The following is a 24,971-nucleotide window of genomic DNA, read 5'->3' as shown; positions in this document are numbered from 1 at the left end:
GAAAGTTATTGGATTTACTTGCAACTAGAGATAAATTTTTAGTTTTAAAATAATTATACTTTTTTCTTTAAACCTGAGGGCACATACTCACTGTCATAAATTAAAGCCTAACCTGTGAAAGAAAACATTAATCTTCATATTATTATTCCTATTATCTTCTTGTCTAAAATTTTAGAATCCTATCAAGTTTTGATAATAAAATGGTACAATAAAAAAATAATCATAGTTTTCTTTTCCAATCAACTTATAAGGTAATTTTTCCATTTACATTTATGCAATAGTTAAAACTTCCTTTCGCCTGTACTGGTGATACATACATTTATTTAGACATTAAAATAATTTTTATATTTTATAGACTTTAAATACACAACTAGTAATTTTTTAATACAGTTCATTACTATTTCCTGCAACTAGTCTTTCTTTGCTGCTCTGCATTAATTGTACTTTGTAAGTGTGTACAGTTTATATTTGAGATCTGCTTTCAGATAATTATTTCATTCATCCATCAATTCCCATGCACATTTATAACAACAGTTTTTGTTTATTTTGTTACCAAGTTACTTCACGTTTTAAGTAAATTAAGATCCTATATTGTATGTCTATAGTTTTTAAGAATGATTTCCTAATAACTTTTATTTGCAAAGTCATTTCCAAATTAATAATTTCCTTCTTATAAAACATACAGTTGCCAAGAAATAATGCATTCGGTCGTCGAGGAAGAAAAAAAACCTCAAAATATCCAGTTTATTTGTTCATTACATCTGAATCTGTCACACAAATATTTTCATCATAAGTAAATTTTGGTGTACTCCATGATCATTTCATGTTAGGTTTTACGGCCCATAATTTGATCTGAAATTTGTTCCTTGTGTTTTACTCATCTTTGACTAAGCCTTTACCTCCAACAATATTTAGTCTTTTGCTTTCATAGACAACATCTGTTTCCCACATCATATCTGATATTTTAATAATTTGTTAAACACTTATTCATCCTTGTTAAGAAATTCACATGAAATTGTTTTTCAGATTTTGCTGCATTACTTATGATAATATGCTCATTCTAATTCTGCTGCCATATTTGCTGATAACTAAAAATCCTGCCTTCTTTCTGAAATTTCTAAACTACTCATAACTTTTTATTAAATTATCTAGCTATATTCAACGTTAATTATCACTAATGTTGGATTCGTGGAGTAAGTGTTCTTCCATTTATAATGTTTCACAGCCATAACCTCACCTCAGATTAGTTTTATCTAACTGAATTCTTTTATACACTTTTAACAAATCTTTGTTAATGGTCTAGCAGCTTCACTATAAAGATTTTTCTTTTATCAACATACTCTTTACTTTTCTGAGAATACTGCAATACCTGATCTACTATATTACTTCTAATAACACCATTTTTTTGGTTATCACTACTACAAGGCAACCTTAATATTCCCATCTCTTGTCTTCTATTTTCAATTTACTGTAGTTTTAACAACTGAGGTTACCGGCCCAGCACAGCTGAATAACCTTTTCAGCTGATACTTTTACACACTGACCATACTGTACACAGCAATAGAGTAAAACATCATTTTGATATCATGGCAAGTACATTCGAAAATATTTTTAATCTACAAGCAATAAGATTTTATAAAACATTAAAATCCATTCATATCAAACACGGTTACACTGATTCATAAAAAATTAATTTCAATGCAGATATATAGTAGTATTTACTAATATTTCTTCAACCTTCTGGTTTGATAAATATTTTAAGCTGTTTTGCTATATTGCAAGTACCTGATACAAATCCAAATAAATCTCTAGCTAGCTGGTATATTGAGATTTAAGTAATCATATTAAATCAGACTTTGAACAATAGATTCAATTAATGGGACCGTCTCAGAAAAAAGTAAAGACTAACTACCAATTTGTAACAGACTTTTCAGCATGTTAAAATGCAGTATAACTTAATGAGTACAAATTTATTTTGGAAAGGAACCATGTTTGTTTGGATCTTGTTCATAAAATTTTAATTTTGTAAATTAAATTAATTTGTATTTTGACCACTGAAAAATCAATCCATCTAAAATAGATATTCTTTTAAAACCACAAACTATTTAGCAGCCTAGACTTTTTATCTTTTACTTCAAATTTTAATTTCCTAACATAAACGCAATTCTCAACAACTTATGATGAACCTGAATATCTTCAAAATATCTCTTTTTCGTACATAAAATATCGTTAACAAACCACCTTTATAAGACCAGCTGTATACCCAGTGCATAAAGAACTGGGCGAAATTAACTTACAAGAAGGTATAGCAGAGCAGTATTATGTATGTATTCATCAAGAATAAAGAAATACAAATGAAACTGTGTTTTCTAAAAGGCAAACACATCTTTATTTACAAAACCCATTGAACTGATAAAAAAAAACAAAAGTATTTTGTCGGTAAAAACTAATCTCATAATTCCCTGAAATAACAGTTACTATTGAAATCTATAAAAGGTAATGACTTGAAATTCATTTAATAAATAAACCATAATGAAGAAGCTCAATATAAGAAAATCTTCTAAGCTTTCAAAAATTACATTTTTACCAATTGCTGGAGATGTCAATAAAATTACCATCACTAAAAGACTAAAAAATTTTTTCCACCATATAATTAATGATTATAAAGGATTTCAATGAGTCCATTTTGGGGCAATTTCCTTTCAGTAACACATTTGATGCATTTTCATTAGCTCCTTAGATTCCTGTAATTGTGAGATGTATCCTCCCTTCAGAATAAGCTCCATAAAATTACATATGAGTTACGCTTAGTAACCCTATCAACATAGTTATATACTTACTATGTTATAACTGGTTGTGATAATTTTCTCCATAAATTTCTAAGGAACCAATTTAAGAATAATAGATGACTAAAATCTGTGTACAATTTAGCCTTAATTTTCTTAAAAACAATTACAATAAATTTACTCTGGTTAATTATACACACAGTACAGCAGAAGATGAAAGAAAAAAAGATTGAATTAAACTTTTTCAGTATTACGTGTTAATAGAATCAGCATAAGAAATATAACTGTGAATACATTAAGAAAGTTATACCATTCAACTTTAGCTAATTGCATTAGAACATTTAAGTACATTTTATTGATCTTTTTCAAGTATAATTCAAGACAAAGCAAACTCAAAATCAAATTTTAAAATGTGTAAATAGCAAAGAAATGTTTAAAAATGTTTTATGACGATTTGGTTATTGAACTAACATATCTATATACAAGGTGATAAAAAAGGTTATCACTATCATATGAAGTAAGCTGATGATTACTGTAAAATATTAAATGACATAAAAAAAGATTACTTATGTCATATGAGTAAGTTCTAATTTCACAAAATGTTCTATAAGATAGGAATTTTAATTAAAAAAAAGAACTTTTATTAACTTGTAATTCTTTAAATATTTATTATAAAATCATCAAAATGATCAGGGATCATGTTTCCTATCAGCTACAAGAAGACAAATAATATAGGTACATAGGTTATTTGCAACATATTCATTTTCTAGAACTTTTTCTTTCTTTTATACACACAACAGTTTATTCAGTAATTTAATTAAACGATCCGTCAATAAACAACCACACTTTAAAAAAATATTAAACTCATTAATAATTAATCATTGTTCATAGGAGTGAAGCAGTTTCACATTAGAATTAATGTCCACTGATATTTTTCAATATTTACACTTTTGGAATCTTTATACAACTGTACATTGAGCGCTTATTTTTACACAAATATTTTCATTTAAATTACTAGAGGAAGTGGTGGAACCTATTCATTCCATAAGAAAAAAAAATACCAAGTCTCCACTGATATTATCACCGGCACAAAATAAAATTGATTTGATTTAAATTAATAATACTGTCAATAATAACACTAAGAAATAAAATTTAGCAAATTTGGCTGCCAATGTTTGGTAATCAGATTTCAATTGCTGAAACTGAAATGATCATGTCCTCATACACAAAAAATGATAAATAATATTAACAAAAAATTTACACATTAAACGCAATACTATCTTTAGGCACCATATTATAAAGGATAGATAGATATAATTATACATAAAATACATTAGAAATTTGATAAAATATTTAGATCAAAGCCTTAGGTAAATGTTAAAACTTTCGGAATGTCCTCTCACTTAAAGATGCGATCACTTATAACTGCTAAACAATTGTTCGAATCTTTAACTCGGCTAAGGCTTTAACGATTGTCAAATAAAATCAAGTATATAATTTACAAACCTTAATAACTGGTAATGATTCTATTAACATACCAAATTCATTAATTACGTTATTCTTTTATTTGATGAAGAAAGCTAATATAGAAGATATACACATATTCTGTCCGAGTCATAATAACTACGGTAAAAATTCATGAAAGCAAATTCAAATGCTCTTGGTAAAAAAAATTTACATATAATATAGACAAATAAATAAATACACAAACATAAATACACACATATAACCAATTATTTGATATATTATTTTTAATTCAAAATAATAAACATTTTATAATAATAATAATAATAATATAAGTAACAAAATGTCATCGGTCTAACTTAGCTCATTCAGGAACTACTGCATGTATCAAACAATGATAATAATTAATATAACAAATAAATAAATATAAAGGCTTGAGAAAAAATACATATTCATTTGATTGTTTTTTTTTCCGTATTTATACATACATATTTATAATGAAATTAATCCTAAAATTTAAAATACAAAGGTCATATCTTACATACTATTTATACTAAAAGAAAAAAGAAATCAACTAATAAATAAATAAATAAATAAATAAATACTATATTATGGAATTTGGCTCATCGTTTTGAGAAAAATTATTTAGTATATTCACAAAACATAAACTTATTAAAAACAAAAAATATCTCAAATTTTTGCACAGCAGATCATATTTACAATAAAACTGTTAAGTACTGATTAAAAAAATAACGTTACACAATGAAATTGAAATCTATTGGAAAGAATGTATATTTTTTTAATATTTTCAAATTTCAATTCATAAAATAGCTATGGTCATTAGAATATAATTTTCTTGATGATCAACAACCATTCCAGTATTGAGTAATGGAAATGATTATTTTTCTGTAAAAAAAAAAACCATTGCAATTATTTGGTTCTTATAAATATTACTATATTTATCTAAATATTACTTTATTTACGCTTTCATTCTTACACAGCTAATAAAAAATAATAAAATATTTTTCATAAATTTTATTTGAGAATACCTACTTTTTTAAAATTTTATTACATAAAGTAATAAAGTATTATTGGAAAAATATATCAATGAATGTATTTTATAACAATGTCTACTTTTTCCAATTTATGAGCTTAAATTAAGACGTAATTTCTAACAAATCTAACAGATTGAATGTAGAATCAATGAAGATAGGCCATAAACAATCTTCTCTTAACTAATTGAGTTTAAAATTGTCATTGATATAGTATAAGGAGGTATACGAATTGATGTTGCTTAATTAATAATCTAATATTACTTACTGGAATAAAATGTATGTTAAAATTTTTATTTATTTTGTATGATGTCCATAAAATTGCAAATTTAAAATTTTGCATATTAAAGCACTTCAGGTAGAACTAAAAAAAAAATTATTTTTTTATTTATTAGTAATGATCAAATTATAACATATTTTTCCATCCCATACTAGTTTCTGAAATAAACTAGTATTGCAACCTTCTTAAAATGTTAGCAAAAAGAACTCACTAAGATATCAAATTTTCTTTTCTTTCTGGTATATATTATGTTGTTAATATACAGTTTCTTTGGCATTTATTAATTTACAAAAAAAATATGTCTCATTTTTTAACAGATGAAGATTTCACATATATAATAAGGATTTGTCTTAAAACAAAAGTCAACAAAAAAATCTAATTGGCAGAAATACTGAAACCAGTGTAGAAGCGGGCAATGGAAATGTTAAAATTAAAATGTTTCTAAGTAAAATATAAACTTTTGATGAAAAAAATGCTTTCTCTAAGAGGGGCATGTAATAAACTCCATAGTTAATCATTTCTATGAGTTCTGCAATATTTCATGGCAATGTTAGTTCCTCATTCTAATATCTGGTACACAAAAGCTTAAAGTAAACTGGAGATATAATTTCTTGATTTTACAATACAGATTTAATGAGCAATTTTTTCTTCTTTATATCTTTAATGAGATACTTTTTACATCATTCAACATAAAAGAGAAGAAAAAATAAAAGTTTTTTTCTTACTAATGTATAAAGAATAAAACATTTAATTTACTTAATTATATAAGATTTTTAAATCTAATCAGTTATTAAATAGTAATTCCTTCAGAAGCTGCTTTTCCTCATTTAGAATTAATTGAATTAACTAATGATGAACAAGACATGCATAGCTTAATTTAAGAACCTAAAAAAATTCTTCATCATGTGCATGCTTATAGATAACAAGTGCTGGGTGCATGTATTTATGTGATAATTGACCATAACATAATAGCAAGGTAAGCAAAGTTAAGGAGAAATTGCTAATTTAAATGAATCAGATTCTGTTGGATAAATTCAAATTCTTGAAAAACAAATTACAGTTATCCTCTTTTATGTTTATATTGGAACAAAAGGACTGATCTTTATGAAGCTTTCACAGTTCAGTTATGGACTTATGAATCACAGCAGATAGAATTGTATCTGCTATAAATATAAATTCTGAATTTTAAACTAAATGCAAAATTTTATGTTTTCCTCTACTGACAATTATTTTTATTACCAACTAAAATTCAATTAAATTTTTTTTTTATAGTGAAAATCAAGCATTGACTTTAGAGGTGGGAGTAAGATATATAATCAAAAGTATGAAATATTTTTTATGAAAATAGTATGGAATTTAATTAACTAAACGTACGCACATTTTTCAATATTAAGCTTTTTTACATGAAAATTCATCTCAAAACAATCCAATTACTGAACATCTAAAATTTGTGCAATTCAATCAGTTGAAATAGAACAGCTGATAATTATTTTCTGGAGATTAAAACTGTAGAAGTACAACACTTAAGATTTGTACTTTTTTTTGTAAATAAAGAGTAATTATTACAATATAATACTAATTTTTAAAATATCCAGAATACATTAATAACAAGCTGATGTTGATTATTTTGTAAATTATTATTAATTTTTATTGTTTGAGTAGAATAAAACAAATCAAAAAAGCCTCTAGTCACTGTGGATTGCTGAAAACTGTGGAATGTTCACAGCAGTCTTTAAGGACTATCAAGTGTCGAATCTTTACAGATAAAATAATAAAAGTAACTGTATATATATATATATTGGTTTGATGCAATGATTTGTTCATTTTACAATATTTTATAAAAATAAAAAAAACACAGTAACATAACGATATTAAACAAACAATAATTAACTTTCAAAGGGACATATTAAAAAAAAAGTCAGATTGTTTATATATATATATATATATTTTTTTTTTTTTATTTTTTTTTTTACTGTATTTCAATTATATTCCATTCCAGATGTTAAGGAATTTAAATTCGATTATTTATTCAATAATGCTCACTTAAATACAAACAATTTTACAATAAAATAAAGTCCTATAAAAAATATATTTGTGAGAAAAAATATATTTGTAAAAATGTTATATTTCTGAGATTGATTAATTAAATCCAGGGTAGAATAAGTAGACAATTAATGTTTCACTTTACAAGTGCAATTTCAATTTATAATACAGTTAATTTTTATGCTTCGGGTTAAATTTAAAAAAAAAAATTATAACAGTAATGAAACTGTTCACCTTCATAAGATGAAAAAAAATTGTTTTAACATAAAATATCTATTTTACTTTCATACTAATTTCTGTACGCTTACACAGAAAAGTGCATTTATAATGAATAAGGATAAAAATATGCTTAATACTAAAATTAGAAAAAATAATTCTAACAGAAATACTTAATATTTTAATTTTAAGCTTATTATAAATTTTATTATGTGGTCATTTCTGCCCACTTGCAAACAAATAAATAATCTGATCAGATTATCTTATTGTTTAAATTAAGTTTTTTTGATTAAACACAAAAATAACTTTAAGGTTACTTATTTACTGAAAACATTATGTATTTTGACAAATATCAGGAAAATACAAAAAAATTCTACAAATCAGAAAAAAAAATTTAATATAAATATCACAACACCCTTCCTCCAAAATGGAAGAATGTTAAAATTAAAATATTAAAAAAAAAAAAAAATTATAAATAATAAAATACTTTTTCTGTTATAATTATTTACAGACACAGATGACCAAATTCCATTGAGTCAGATATAAATAAAATTTCATAATTTTCTATACATAAAAAAATACAAATGAGATAGAGGCAGGAAGGACATGTCAAAAATTTCAGAGAAACCTTAATTTCTTTGCAACACAAATTTGCTATATGTGTTCTTGGTAAACTTAAAAAAAGAAATAAGAGCAATAAAAAGTTATGGTACAAAAGTATATATTTTTTACGAAACACTAAGATCTGAAACAATAATTATATATATATATATATTATATATATATATATAATATAAAAAATAATATTACTATGACACACTAGGTTTAATAAAGGAATTGATTGTTTTTAAAATCAATAATAATAATCATAATAAATGAAGTCAAGAGATCTTGAAAAGAATGACAGCTTGAAATTAACTGCGAGTAAAATTGTTCATAATTTCCACTCATTAAGTCTTTATAATTTTCCTATCAAATTATTTATATAAAGTAGAATATTAAAAATCAACATCCATAACAATATACTTCTTTGAAAATAAAATTACAGGTATACTGAATGCTAAAATTCTCTGCTCATATACTTTGTACAATATCAGAAACATTTTCTGACATTCAGAGCAAATTAAAAAACAAAAAAAAAATAAAGAATAAAAAAAATGCAAAAACCTACGCTATGAACGTCAGACCCCAAATATTGGTTAGAACACAGCCTTTTCTAAACCAAAATACTATGCAGTATTTATTTCCAATAATGCTGTCTGTTATCCCCGATTCCCATATAAATACAACAATGCAGATGTTTTTTCTTTTTTTTTATATAAATTTATTTATAATAATTAAATATGCACTTTTACTAAAAGTATAGATGCATAATGTATGTACACTTTCATATTTTCTTATCTAAGTTAATATTTACACGGCACCTTTTCCTTTATATCAAAGGACAAAATAAATCAATATATAAAAAAGATATTTAAGTCGATCAATTATTAATAAAAATAATAATAGCAATAACAATGTCATGCTAAGACAGCACGGCCGAGCGATAACGGCACAAAAAAAAACAATATCAACAAGAAATGTACGACCACCACCATGTCTTAAACAGCTTAACTGATACACGCACATGTACACACTGTATCTTCTGTCTTTATAGTCTTGTATTTGGTTCAGCTTATTGTTAACAAAGGTGACAGTGATAACAATGAAAAGATGACAATGATACATATGATGAATATAAATATTTTTTATAAAACCGTCAAGTCACACTGGTGGCAGCAGTAAATCACAAATACATTTAAATTACTATATTACACTTTTTTGTTTTATTAATTTTTTTTTTAAAGTTTTATCTCACTTTTCTCAATCTGTAACAGTAGAAATATACAAGGGGCTAATTATTGTTCAATAATACTATTTTCACTGTGAGTTAAGTACACTAAAAGGCTGCATGGTACTACAACTGTTCAACAAACTTTGACAACTGGTCCTGTGGTGTAAGGTCATTTGGATCTGGCGCCGTTGCAGGGGGTGGGGCAGGAGACTGATGATGAACAATTCCAGCACCTGGATGGCCAAGCATTATATCACTAGGTCCAGCTAAGTCATGGTGAGGTGAAGGAACAGGCTGATTACGAGGTGATGGAACCGGACGTGGTGAGGGATTTGGTTGCGGTGATCTAATAGGAGGAGGCGATCGTATCATCTGCTGTTGCATGGAGATGCCTGGAGGCCCCATAACACCACCTTGTGGTGATGGTACAGGTGGTGGTGTAGGTTTTACAGGATACTGAGCTTGATCGGCACCAGGAAACCCACCAGGTTGGCTAGGATATGCTCGTAATCCAGGCAACCTTTGCTGAGGAGTTGCATATCCACCCGGGAACCCTTGTTGCTGTTGCTGTTGCTGCTGTTGTCTATGAATTGCAAGCAACTGTTTGTTGTACCAAGTTTGTTGCTGCTGCTGTTGCTGTTGAAGAGCATGTTGTCCAGGTCCAGGCCCTGGGCCTGCCCCACCCATTCCCATATGCTGAAGTCGAGGCTGTTGAACACCTAGAAACAAAAGCACAGAAATACAGCAACATGATTCTAATCATCTTTAATTACTTGCATAGCATAAATAAGTTAAAATAAATGAATATAAATAAACTTTATAATATACAAGGTCTGTAAATGAAGTAATAAGACTTGTTCAACTTTTTATTAACAATCCAATTATACATGGACTCATCACCTTCAAAATAGTTCCCTTGGGAAGTCACGCAACACTTCAAACGGTTTTCCCACTCTCCAAAGCAGTGGTGGAACTCAGAAACCGGAATATTCTTTAGATGGTTGGTTACATTTTTTTTAATGTTCTCTACTGTTCCAAAATGGTGTCCTTTGAGGTATTTTTTTAAAGTTGGGAACGGAAAATGTTGCAGGAACTCAAGTCAGGTGAATAAGGTGGTTGAGGAACTACAGGAATGTTTTTCTTTGCCAAAAACTCATTAACTGAGAGTACAGTGTTACTTGTAACACTGTATGTGCACATACATGTGCACTGTATGTATGTAACACATGATAGTGCACCTCGGTGCACTATCATGATGCAGCAACATGAATCAAGTCAAAACCATGCTATAATTTGTCTCTTGATAGTAATGGCATTGTCCATAAGGAGTTTTTACCTACAGGACAGACTGTAAATTGGTATGTTTACCGAGAAATTCTTGAAAGAATGCAGAAAAGAGTTGTCTGAATGAGACCGGCCATCAAAGACAACTGGATGCTGCAAGATGGCAGCTCTATCCCCACCTATCTCCATGCCAGGTACAAGCATAAGTTACTTTCTGGACTGCCCTCGAATTATACATGGATCAGAAGAGTGTTCAATAAAATTCTAAAAGATAAATTGAATGGAGCTAAGATGATGTTCTGGAAAAGGTGCCGATTGACCTAGCTTAATCAAGTTATTATATTATCACATTACTGGAAGATGATGGGAGTCTTTCCAACAGTAGCATATTCTGTAGACATGAAACAACTTTCATGGTATAGTCATCATCAAAGAATAGAAGACCAAAGACTACCAAAGACAATTTTCAAGTTTTTACCTCAAATCAAATTTCCTTAGGAAGAGAAAGACCTAGAAAATTACAAAATGTTCACGCTGGAGAGGCTATAAATGAACAAAATTTGAATGAAGAAACTGTTAAAGCAGAATGAAATGAGGTTTTATACCTTCTCTCTTATCTTTTATAACCACATAGTATCACAAATTAGCCAGTCTATTATCTAAGTCTCTTTGAAGAGACTGTTCGGACTTGTGGTCTTCCCTGTACTTTTTCATATATTCCGAACTCCAATCCCTTTCTGGTGTTGAAAATGTTTGTGTTGCGAGTTTCTATCTTGCGAGTGTAAAGTGAAGTTTTTGTCCTGGATTTTTTTGTTTAAGTTTATTTTGTCTGTGAAGTTTCTTCTGGTATAATGACAATTTTCTTCCAAACCCCGCTTCTTATTACTTTGATCGATCTGCATCCATTCCTGGTTGGTTTTTTTTTTTAGTTGAGAATGTACTGTACAATCTCTCTTCTTGTAAAAGTCTCTAATCTTGCTGCTTGATGTGTACAAAGAATTCTAGTTCCCTCTTACGCATGATATCAGTGTTGAATTTTAACTCTTTGTATGTGACTTTGTTGGGCATGATCCACCATTGCCTGCCTTTCTGGTACTTTTTGTTTATGCAGGTTCTGTCAATTCTTCTTTCAATTTTCTGGAGTCTGTTGGTCTTTGACTGTTTGTTGTGTTGGAAGAGTGTTTCTGCTGCATATGTGGCTTCCAGTTTTGTAATTGTGTTGAAGTGTCTTATTTTGCATATATGGATAAAATTTTTACTTTAAAAAAGGACAAAAAAATAATTGTTTTTTGTAGGTACTTGATTTTGAAAGGTGTACCAGGTTAATTTTTGTGCTTTAGCTAGTTTATTTGTTCTTGTTTTGAGGTTTTTTATTTATGTTGTTTGTTATGTCTCCGAGGTATTTAAACTGGGTTACTTACTATTTTGTCTTTATTACTGTTTATGTTTACTTCTTTTAATTTTTTGGTTTGGGGCTAATTTCTGTCTTTTTGAATGATATTTTGAAGCCAATTTTATTTGCAATATTTTGAAGTTCTAATACCTGTGTTTTAGTTTCGTCGATGTCATTTGCTAGTAAAGTCATTGGTGAAAACAAGGCAGCTTCTTTTGATTTTTTGGCCTATTTTTATTTTTAGGAAGCATTTTTTAAGCCATTCCCTCATTTTAATTTCCAGAGCATAGTTGATAGTAGCAGTGACAGTCCATGGCCTGGCGCAATCCTGTTTTGATCTCAAATGGTTCCAAGAGTTTGTCTCTGAATTTCACTTTTGTGAAATTGTGTTTGTGAGGGTCAGTTTTATCATGTTTACTAATTTCTGAGGCAGTTCAAGGTGTCATAGAATTTTTAGTACGGATTCCCTGAAGATGCAATTATATGCTTTCTGAAGGGAGTAGGGGTATAGCCAACCCAAAAAATAAGTTTTTTTTTTTTGAGATATTCTGCTGTTTTAATCTAACAATTAATATATATATATATATATATATATATATATATATATATATATATATATATATATATATATATATTACATATATATATAAAAGCTAGAAGTAGGATGGATCAAAGAAATTAGAGAAGATATGAAAGAATTGGGAATTTCCCTGACTGACCTACAGAATAAAACTGGAAAAATTACAAAGCTAAAAGACAAAAGCATTAGATTTAAACAAAAGACAGACAAACGACAAAATACAACGAAGAGGGTGTTTACGGATGAAGAAAAGAAAGCAAGATCTGAACGGATGAAGAAATACTGGGCAGCTCGGAAGAGTAAAATAACACGCTTTCTCAGAAAAGATCCAACTAAAATTGACTTAGGTGGTCCCATGTTGGCCGTAAAAGCATAATAATAATAATAATAATAATAATATATATATATATATATATTATCAGACAAAAAATTGTGCATATACATTTATTACAACCCTTTAAAAACAAAAAAAGCAAAGCCCCCTTACAAAATAGTAATTCGTGGGAACTGATATTTCTCAAAAACTATTTATCCTAGAATCATAATTTTTATATCATATAAAACCGAAAATTCTGCAGTATGATTTGTAGAGAGGGTTTTGATTTGCTTGTTTTCAAAGTTTCATAATAAAATTACATCTACACACAGTTGAACAGTTAAATAAGAAGATTTTTTAAAAAAAGCATGGCTGACATGACATTCTTGTAAAGAACTTTTCATTCCCCAGTGTGGCTGATGAGACACTCACATTCAGTAAATTGCTATTGTGTGGCCTCTACTGGCTGTGATTTTAACTGTATCTTTGTGACAACTGTACGACTGGATTTGTAAAATTATACTCTTTATTCAATATGTAATTTATCTACATTTTACCATTTTTTACGATTATATTGTATTGAAGACAATGGGTTTCTTTGGTTATGTTTGCACTTATATTCCATGTGCTAAATGCATGTGTTCATTAATGTAGTTTACTTGAATTTAGTTGCGTATTCAGTTTATTTATTTATTGTTTTCTTTTTATAGTGTTCTAATTTTATATTTAATTACTACATTTGATCTGCATTATTTTTATGCTAGCGATTTAGTTTAGTATTTACTTATTATTTTCCATGTTATTTATTATTATTTTTTCCATGTTTATTTATTATTTTCCATGGTTGCATGTTCATGTAATTTAGCCAAAGATGAAATTGAAGACTTATTGAATTCGGATCTTTATTCAGATTTTTCTGATCATGACAAAATATGTTTGAATCTAGGGGGATGAAAATGATGACGTTCATCATTTCTGATGATAATAGTACAGTTTATGGGGATGTTAATTTTAGTTGGAATGAAGTAGATGATAAGTTTATTAGTCAATCATGTCAGTTTACTGAAAATAGTGGAGTAAATTTAGATGTTTTTGGGAACCTAGCCCATAATATAACACCTCTGGAAGTACTTTTGAAATTTTTTGATGACACTAGTAAACAAAATTGTAGAGGAGACAAACAGATATGCTTCTAAATTTAGATTATCTACTGTTTTATTGCCAAAATCCTGGGTTCAAAAATGGACTGAAACATTTAATGAAATATATATATACTTAGCCGTAATTATATTGTTGGGTATTGTACAAAAACCATCTGTAAAATTATATTACTCCAAAAAAGAAATGTTTGAGAAACCTGGCTTTTCTGTTATGATCCCCATTGACAGATGCAAAATTTTTCCATCTCAACGACAACAGTTAAATAAGATAATTACAGTGGTTCCAAAAAACCTTTTAAAATTTAACCAATAATAGATGCCTTGCTTAAAAAATTTCAATTGTTGTATAAATCTGAAAGAAACTTGTCAATTGATGAATTGTTGCATTTATGGAAGGGTTGTCTTGGCTGGAAACAATATATACCTCTAAAGGAAACTGAAGTAGGATTAAAATCCTATGAGCTGTGCCAATCTAAAAGTGGCTACTTGTGAAATTTTTTCTTTTACACCAGAAAAGAAACACAATTTACTTTAACGGTTGACAGCAGTACTACCAAAAGCAGTTGCTTGTGTCTTATCTTTGATTGAACCTTTATTAGGAAAAGGTTATGCATTCTGAATGGACAATTACTATAACAGTCCAAAACTAGCCTATTTTTTAAAAGAAAATAATACACACTGCATAGGTACTCAAAAGTTCAAAGTGGTACATAAAAGTTTTTAAAAGATTATTAAATGTAACTATCCACAATTCATTTGTAATTTATAAAAACCTTACCAATGAAGACAATTTAAAATGTATAATGAATCTATCCAACTGAACAAATTTTTTAAACATTTGGTTCATCAGTAAACTAGACTGAAGGCTAATCGACCATCCATGGAACCACCACTGTCCACATTAATTGATAGACATTTTATCACAAGAATCCCCCCAACTGGAAAGAAATCCAAACCTTACTGAAGATGTGATGTGTGCACCTCATCCGGAAAAAGAAAAGAGACAGTGTACTGGTGTTCCGAACGTGAAGCAGCATTATGTATGTGTAGATAAATGCTTTGAAATTTACTACACAAAAGTAAAATTTTCATATGATAAAATAGGTTGTAAGTATTGTAAAAAAAAAGTAAATATTGCCTCTTAGTTAGGTTAAGTAAATGTTAGTGTTTAAATGTGTTAAAAACTTTTAAAATATTCATCAGTAATTCAGAGATCACCAGAGTTAAAAAAAAAAATCACACATTGTACATAATATTTATATTTAGCGTGACAAAAATATAAAAATAAAATTTTGCAGGTTTTTCTTAAAAGAATGATGTATAATTAAGATAGAGTAAAAAATAAAAGTGTTTTCAATTCTGTAAAGCCCTGCAAAACTGTGAAAATGTAAAATTAACTTCACACTGAGGATAAGTCATTACACAACTAACACCCACGGTTGAGAGGTTAATTGATATTTCACTCTCTTTTTCACACTAAGTATTTTAAGATACCCTCTCTACAAATCACAGATCCTGAAATTCTGTGCAATTTGTGAAAAGAATCATTAAGACATCTTTTTTAGTAGTTGAGTTACAGGTATCCTAGTGATTCAACCTGAACATCAATTTCTTGAGAAAACAATATAAACATATTTACTAATATATTTTTACTTAGCCAGAAAAGCTATCTAAGAATAATCCAACTCCATATGTTCTCCTATTTCTTTTTTAAAATTTTCTAGTCTTAGTTTTCCTTCTTTCTTGAAATGCTGTACTCTTGGAAGTTGTCATTCAACGTTTTCTTTTCTTTTTTTACATTGCTTTCCTATTTGGAAACTCTTGTGACGAGGGACACACTGATCCTTTTCATGACGAGATGTGGGATATGTTACCAAAATTAAACTACCAACACTTTCCTGAGAAGCTCCAAATACTGGTTCACATTGTTCAAGTTTTGTTTGAATTCTAACTTTATTTAAAGGCAGTTCTTTTTAAGAGTTCAATTTTTGATTTAATACTCTTTGATGTCTGCTTTCATTTAGTTCTCTGTTTAGTAGATGGGATTTTTAAAAGCTATTTCTTTATAATAAAGTTTTTAAACAGAAAGTACATTGATAAACAAAGAAATGAAGTTGAAGTGAATATGATTTAGGTTAGATAAAAACAAAGTTAAATTTTCAGGTTGTAAGACAATGAGAACATATTTAATACTCACTTAAAACTATTTACTAATTAATATTCTCAAATACGAGTTACCGATTCAAATTTAGCACACTTTAATACAACAAAAAATGTCATAATTTTTTTTGGGGGTTTACTTTGGGTTGACTACCTCCTGAAGTGTTTTCACCAAGTTTCTGCTTCTTTTTCTGTTGTAATCCAATATTAGCTTAAGATGATTTGGTCTGGACAGCTCCTCCAAGATCTGAAACCTCCCTGGTATTTTCCAGTTCTTTCTTGAGTTGTAAACTGAATCTGCTGAGAATGTGAAAGAATTTTGATGTTGTGTCTAGGAATGATTCTCCTGTAACTTTCAGGATATTTTGTCTACTTTTTTGTATTGTGGATGGATGAGGGCTGTTTTCCATTGTTTTTGCAGTTCTTCTTTGATCCAGATGTTGACAAACAGTTGACGAAGGATGATTTTTACTGGTCTTCCTGCATGTTTCCAGATCTCTACAAAGGATCTTCTCCTGCCACTTACTAATTCTTCATCTCACCCAGTGCTTGGTAAATGTGGGATGACCCAGATTTACTTTTAATGTGGAAGGGTGGATGTTTTCTGGTAGTGCTGTTATTGGGGTGCTGGTATCAGAATTTAGAGATTTGCCAGTTCTTCGCAATTTAGGAGTTTGTTGAAATATTTAGCTAAAATTTTTTCCGTGTTGCCTTTGTTATGGGTGAGATTATGGTTTTTATCCTTCAAGGTTTTGTGATAGCCTCTCAGCTTTTCTTTTTCTGTTTTGACTTTGGAACCATTGTAAGGTAAGAGAATGATATGTATAAAGTAAATGAAGTGTAGTCTAGTACATTCTCAGGTTGACCATTTCTGAAATGTGTGATTAATTGAAACCCAACACCAGTATCCACGATCTAGTCTCTTGACTGCATTTTGTTGAATTTGTCTTCTATTGATTTTCAGTATCTTTATGGTGTTGCCTTTTTATTTTCCTTAGGGTTTGGATGGTTTCTTTTCTTTGTTTTATTAGATTTTGGAAGGGTGTTTCTGATTTTTGGGATTGGTGTAATAGCCATGCTTATTAATGCCTCTTCCCCACTGCTTTCGCATTCACTTTATCCACGATTGTAATTTTTTCGGTTGCTTCTTGATAATTTTCACTCTTGTTTAGTTGGATAGGGTTTATTTTTCTTTTGGTTTTATGGGACTGGTTTTGTTGTTTCCTTGAGGAGTGAATTTAATTTTAATTTTTACTATGTAGTGATCTCTGCCTGTATCTACTCCTTCGAGGACTTTTACATTGTAGATCTCTTTGTGGGGGTGTTTGTCTATGAAGACATGACCTGTTTGCCATTCTCCTTTAGCGTAATGAAGCATTTCCAGGTTTTGAGTTTTTGAGGTCTTCTCTTAAAATATGTGGATTTCAAGATTAGGTTGTGGTTTTTGCAGAGATCGATGAGCCTCAGTCAGTTTCCATTTGTTCTCTTTTGGGCGAGCCATTTTCTGATGATGTCGCGGCAATTTTTCTACCTATTTGAGCATTGACCTCCAATTAGTTGTTTAACGTGATTTTTGGGGGTGTTATTTATGGTCTGGTCGAGTGGGGTCCCAGAACTTTTCTGTTTCTTTACAGTCTTTTGAAGATTTATTTTTATTATTAATGGGGACGTGGACGTTTGTTATGGTATAATTTTATTAGATGCTTTTAAGGTGAATGTTGAGATTCTTGGGGATTATGACTTCAATTATTGTATGAAGTTTTATTATTTTGAGGTTGACCAAATGTAGATGATCTGCTTCGGTTTGATTTTGGATTTGTATTGTTCTTGTTTGTGTGTGTGGTGTTAAGGCATTCCAATGCTTCCAATCGCTTGTTATTTTCTATGTGATAGCCGACCATTTTAAGGAATTTATTCTTTAAAAGACCTTTTACAGTTGACTGTCAAGGGGGTCACCTGTAGTGGAACTAGGTCTTGAGTTACACCTCTAGATGTTATCTAGTGAGGTGATAGTGGGGGTATGACTTCATGATAAATGAAGTTTGTTTAGATTCAATTCACCAAAAAAATTTCTCCTATTTGTTACAGATTTAACTAGTCACACCTCATGGAGACTTGACTGACTTTTGTTGAAGTTGTTATTTTGGAGAAAAGTTAAAAAGTTTGATCCTAAACATTACAACCGTACAACACTGAAGAGGGAGAAGCTGCATTATAGTTCTGAACAACCTGAAGCAATCGTCCACTATTTATATAGTTACCATAAATAAGTTATTTTATAAAAGAAACAATAATGAAAAAGTGAACTGAAGTAGAGGGAAAAATAATGAATAAAAATTCTTGTTAATAAATGAAACAAGTTTGTAAGATTTAGATGACTATAATATAAGAGACACTCATAGTCAGAAATCTTTTAAATATGCTTTGATAGGGAAAAAGTGTGACAAATTTAACAAACCTGGAGCTGCCATATGACCTGGACCACCAGGAACAGCAGATGGTTGCTGCTGCTGCTGTTGCTGTTGTTGCTGCTGCTGCTGCTGTTGCTGTTGCTGCTGCTGCTGCTGCTGCTGCTGTTGTTGAAACACAGTCCGTTGTTTGATAAATGCAGCCATTAATTGTGGATTGCTTTTAAGGATATGCAAAATTTGCTGTTGCTGTTCAGGACTTGTAGGAGATCTTAATGTCTGCAATAGCTGATGTAATGCTTGTTTGTGGAGTCCAGAGTTCTGCTGAGGCTGGGGTTGTGGTTGTCTCAAGCTAACTGTACCTCCCATGGGTAGTCCTGCTTGACCAGCAGCACCTTGTCCAGAACTCTGCAACAACTGTGGATTTTGCTGTCTTAAACCAGCATTTGGTTGAAGGCCTGCTGTTGGATATCTAAAACAAGAATTCAATGTAAGCATGTAAGAGGTTAATGTGCTGTACTTAAGTGCATTTTAAAATGAAAAACAGAAAAATGTTTACAAAAAGAAAACAAAATTGGTTCATTACTTTCATGATTTTCCAGACAACAATGAACTGATTAATTGAAGATCTGGAAATTGCACAACACAATAATAATACTAGAAATTTATTACTATCATAATCTTTTTTCTCATTCTCTGCTTTTTTCTTACTTTTCTATGTCAATTTTGTAGAAACAAGGTGGCATGAAGGAACAGGTGATTTTTCATTGTTCATTGCAAATAACAGCAGTTTGAATATTAAATACTGCTACAATGCCATTTTGTTCCTAAGTATATGCTTTTAATTACAACTGGTATTTGTTGGGAATGTATCAAAATTTTGGTAAAAGCATTTATAAGAATGGACAAGAATTAATTAACACATACTATAAAGATATAAACTAGAAATTTTATGAGTACAGTTTCTGTGTTCAGCGAGTCTTTAAATCTAATCAAAAAATTTCCTATAGCTGAGAATCTATTAAGCAGTAACAGCGTTTTTCCTGTCAAGTTCACAGCATTCTGCATGGCTAAGTAATAAATACAATTAGACCTATCTTATGACACTTATTGACTAAGCAGAATACTGACTGTAGACTTAAACTTTCGTTCATATAATAAGATTTACATGGAATAGTAATTGTAAACAAATGATGATTTAAATGCTATTTTACTGATACTATAATGAATAATTTATTTTTGAGCACTGATTTGAGTCTACTACTTCCATGTAAATTGGTTATGTTAAAAAACTGAATATTTGCTACTTGATTAAGAGAATTCTTACCTTTTATACCAGGAACATGTGAAATAGTGACAGAGTAATGTACAAGAACAAAAGAAATTATGGGCCATATATTTTTTTTTTAACAATGGCCGAGCAGTTATTTAAATTCAAAATCATAAAACAATATGACTTCAAACATTTCTAGTAAATGGCCACATAATACAAAATTTAATAGAATGTAGTTTAGTATATAATGCAAGAATATAGACAGCAGGCAGGCTTCTCCAAAAAGCAGTGTTCTTAACATCATAACATTAATGAACTAAAGACTAGGAACTGAGTGTTTTTGTTGAAGGGTTGTGATGAGTTACAGTGAAATTTACACTCATGAATGCAAGAATGTGTACTGAATGGTTGCCATCTACAAATGCAAAATATAACTTTTACATAGAATACATGATAAAAGGTGCTATTCTATAGCATTATAAGTATGAAAATAAAACTAGGTCTAAATTTCATAACCTGTTTCTACAATATACTCCTTTTTTCAAGCAACAGAAGCAATTATTTAAAAAATTGATAAAAAAAACAATTATATTATTGCCTTTAATCATGTCAAAACAACTTTATTACTATTACTTCTTACATAACTATTCATACACAAATATGTACAACTGTAACGAATATTAATTATATACTACTTATATAACTTTATTATTTATTCATGTTGCATGGTCTACATTTGTAGTTACAGACCGCTTATTTTCAAACAAAATTCATTTATCATTCATCTAGTAACTGTAATAGGGTGTAAGCATGTTTTTATTATGTAAATAAATTACTAATAAATTTGAGATGTCTGAATTTCATATCCAACTTTCTCTAAACCATTACCATAGTACAGCTCCAAAAATACTGAACTAAATATAAGAGGATACTAATTATGTTTCAATATGTAAATATAACACTAATGCTTGCAACAGCATTTTATACTTTACAGTAACCATGAATCTTTACTTCAGAAGTAATGAAACAAATACAATTAAAAGCTTGTAAAGACTAAAAAATTAAGAATGCAAGATTTCAACATCTCAATATGATAAGGCAAGAAAAATATAATTTTTAATAAAAACAAAAAGAATATAGCACCTGATGATTTAATTCAACATGCAATGAGATAAATAAAGAAGATATCACTTTAATTACAAAAAAGGTTTTCAAACATAGTACTATGTTAGGTAATCACTATTTTGTGCAAAGGCTATCATCATTCAGTTTAGTTGTCTCTACAAACTATGAGATTTCAATTCATCATACATATCGATAGATAAGTATATCACTTCATTTGATCCTAATAAATAAACATCACATTTATCAGTGCAGTATTAAGTGCTAAAATAATAAACATTAATGCATGGCAATTGCACACTTCAGTAACATATCTGTGAGCTGACTGAAATGCATAATGTGTATAATCTTTTATATAAAGAGCTACTACGATCCTAACTAGTTTTTCAAAGATTTTTGCAAATGTAATTCATAATTAGAATATAGTATTTTCAATCTCCTGCAGTTTGCTTTTAAACAAAAAATTCTCCATGGAAAAATATCTTGATAATTTAAGTGATTCTCTTAAGAATAAAAAAACAACAAGGTGGTTTTATAGATCTCAGTAGTATTTGACTTTGTATGAGAAGACATCCTCAAACTTAAATGAATAAAAGCAGGCAAAACACTGTAATTGCTTAAAGCAGCTTGGAAACCTTTTATTAAATTGACATCAATATTTAGCAACTGAGCAACAATCCTACAGCAAAAACTTAAAAATAAATGTTCAATCAGCGGCGAAAAATGTTTCACAAAGACTGTATTTTGATCCCCTCGCTGTTTTTTGTGAATGTAAATGGCATTTCAGATGTGATTCAGGATGGAAATGCATTTGATTAATATACTGAAATGAAATTAATATATTTTGATAAATAATAATTTTATAATATGATTTTAAATACCAACACTGTTTTCATGAATTTTATCTAAAATAAAAATTAAGGAATAAATTTGTTTCTCGGTAAAACCAGATTGAAAGAAGCTTTTTTCTTGGTGTCATCAACTAGCTTGAATTGGCGGGAGCATATTGATAATTTGGCATCTAAATTAGCTTCTAAGCTTTTCATTATTAGGAAAATAAACAATTCCTGTTAGCTTTTATTTATTCCCATATTAAATATTCAATTATATTACTTTCGGATTTGGGGAGCCTATCTTCTCAACTGAGTTTGAATAGTTTTCAGAATACAAAAACAGGCAGTAAAGTCAATAATCTTCCAGCAATGATGAATTGCTTTACAATAAAATAGTCTGGAGTTGAAAAAAAAAGAAAAAAGAATTGAAGAGGGGGGAAAAGAGAGCATAATGACCTCAAAACAAGTACACAGATAAGGAAATTAAAAAAATGTATTAATTGAAACATTACAATGTGCAGAAGAGAGTTGCAAAATATGAACACAGCAAACTGTATCAATTAATATAAATAATCAGTTTAAACAATTTTTTTCACAAAGTATCAACATATTACACAAAAATCGGAATTTACTAGTTCAAGGTAGAAAGTGAGACGGATATGTTATATAGAAAAACTTAACAGAATGACTGAAATGAGTGTTTATGTATTATGATCTGACAATATTTTTATTATTTTTTTACGGTTTTGAAGTAACTTCAGCAATAAATGAATACTTAAAAGCCGTGAAAGAACTAAAGGCTAAGAAAGCCTATCTGCAGAGAGACAGGTGAAACAATAAAAGAGTTACAATGACAAAATGCACATTTTCAAATTTTCAAAATAATTAAAAAATTATACAAAACTAGATATATTAGAAGTCTTGTAATCCCTCAAATAAAGAAATGAAGAACTTTGACATTTTATGGAATACTATAGACTTAGCACACTGCCACATATCAAAACCACAAATTTTTTACAAGAGAATCAATCAGTAAAACGGAATTTTGTAAAAGATCAATTTGGGTTCAGAAGGAATAAAGGAACATGAGAAGCTATTTAAACAGTAAGACAAAATGTATTATAAAGAAACCGCTGACTAATGAATAAAAAACCTAATCAAAAACTTCCAGTTCTGACTTTTGGAGATAAAACAGATAACATACAAGTAAAGCTGTAGAAGAATAAGAGGTCAGTTATTATCTATGTATAATAAATGTAAACTAACTATAGGCTTGCTAGGCTTTTACAAGAGTGCAGCCTGCAAACAACCTTGATTAATATGTACATCAAAGATGTAATGGATGAATGATATGAATTTCAGAAGATGTTGTGATGAAAGGAGAGAAATTGTGTGCTTAAAAAGTCTTGCTACTAATGAACATAATCTAAAGGAAAAGAATAACATAAAGATTAATTCAAAGACAACAAAAATAATGTTATATGAAAGCAGACAAAGTTCCATGTTAATTAAAATTTGGGAAATATTACTTAAGTAAGGTAGCATGCTTACCTATTTAAGTATTAAAATTACTTCATGTGGAAAAACTTCAACAAATACAAAGAACATAAGTGCCCAAGAGAAGATAGCATTTAATCTTTAATTAACCAAAATGTTAAAATGTGCTTTTAACATTCAATAAAAGAATCTATAAACATACGTATTAAATGCTACAGAAGTATATCCTTGTACGGTTTCAAAACATGGATTAATGGAAAAATTTAATGATCTACTAGAATGACAAATGAGGAGGTCTTAAAGAGTAGATGAAAAAAGTTTCAATAAAGATCAGAAAAGGCTGGCGTTTATGCATAATCTACAGATAAAATAATTTCAAAGTGATATACTCTCTTTTTCTATTTAGCATCCAGAACCACCATAAGGAATAATATCAGAGGATAATATGTACGAATGTAAATGAAGAGTAGTCTTGTACAGACTCAGGTTGACCATTGAAAGCCAAACACCAAAGAACAGTGGTTATCCACCAGGATCTAGTATTAAAATCCGTAAAAAAGTAACTGACTTTACTAGGATTTGAACCTTAGAATTTTTGACTTGCACTCATTGCAAATCAGCTGATTTGCAATGAGTGCACAATTAGACCAACCGGTGGGGTTCAAAGTGATAAACTGGACAGAAAGGTTGGAAGATAAGAGAAGAACCAGTAGACCAGGGGCAATATACTCTACACAAATCTAAGAGGATGCATGAGCACATATATACTGCACTGTGCAAATTAATCCAAAAACAGTTAATATTTTGTTTATTTCTATCTTGTGGTTACACCGCTTGACCACACCTATCTTTAAGTTGTCTGTGTAATTTTTTATGTTATTTGGTTATTTAACAATTTTAATGCTATAAATAGTGTTTTGTGAAAGTTTTTAATTTTTATTACAAAATTATATTTTCTTATTTTTTGTTCTGTTTGTCTTGAATATATAATAATGTAATTACTCCAAGTTTGAAAATTGTTTTCTTTCTGAACAAACCAACACTGACACGACAAACAGCTTCTGAATGTTGTACTAGACTAGGTACAATAAATGATAGCCCACCGAGCTGGTCTAGTGTTAACTCGTTATCGCAAATTAGCTGATTTCGACGTCGAGAGTTCTAAGGTTCAAATCCTAGTAAAGGCAGTTACTTTTAAATGGATCTAAATACTAGATCATAGATATCAGTGTTCCTTGGTGGTTGGGTTTCAATCAACTACACATCTCAG

The 24,971-nt window shown here is 29.2% G+C and overlaps 1 protein-coding gene across 5 annotated transcripts in view; it reads right to left on the bottom strand.

The window, feature by feature from the left end:
- Window positions 1–8,666: 8,666 nt before the first annotated feature.
- The window catches only part of nej (CREB binding protein nejire), a 162,103-nt gene continuing 145,798 nt past the window's right edge, over window positions 8,667–24,971 (bottom strand). For all 5 annotated transcript variants that reach the window (XM_075358428.1, XM_075358430.1, XM_075358429.1 and 2 more), the window contains 2 exons: window positions 19,027–19,448; window positions 8,667–10,394 (listed from right to left, as the gene is read on the bottom strand). In XM_075358428.1, the coding sequence (XP_075214543.1) occupies window positions 9,799–10,394; window positions 19,027–19,448 (1,018 nt within the window). In that variant the 3' untranslated portion in view covers window positions 8,667–9,798. The remainder of the gene's footprint in view (window positions 10,395–19,026; window positions 19,449–24,971) is intronic.

This window comes from Lycorma delicatula, chromosome 2 (genome assembly GCF_047948215.1).
Source record: "Lycorma delicatula isolate Av1 chromosome 2, ASM4794821v1, whole genome shotgun sequence".
Taxonomy (NCBI): domain Eukaryota; kingdom Metazoa; phylum Arthropoda; class Insecta; order Hemiptera; family Fulgoridae; genus Lycorma; species Lycorma delicatula.
This window is presented reverse-complemented; position numbering and strand designations above follow the sequence as displayed.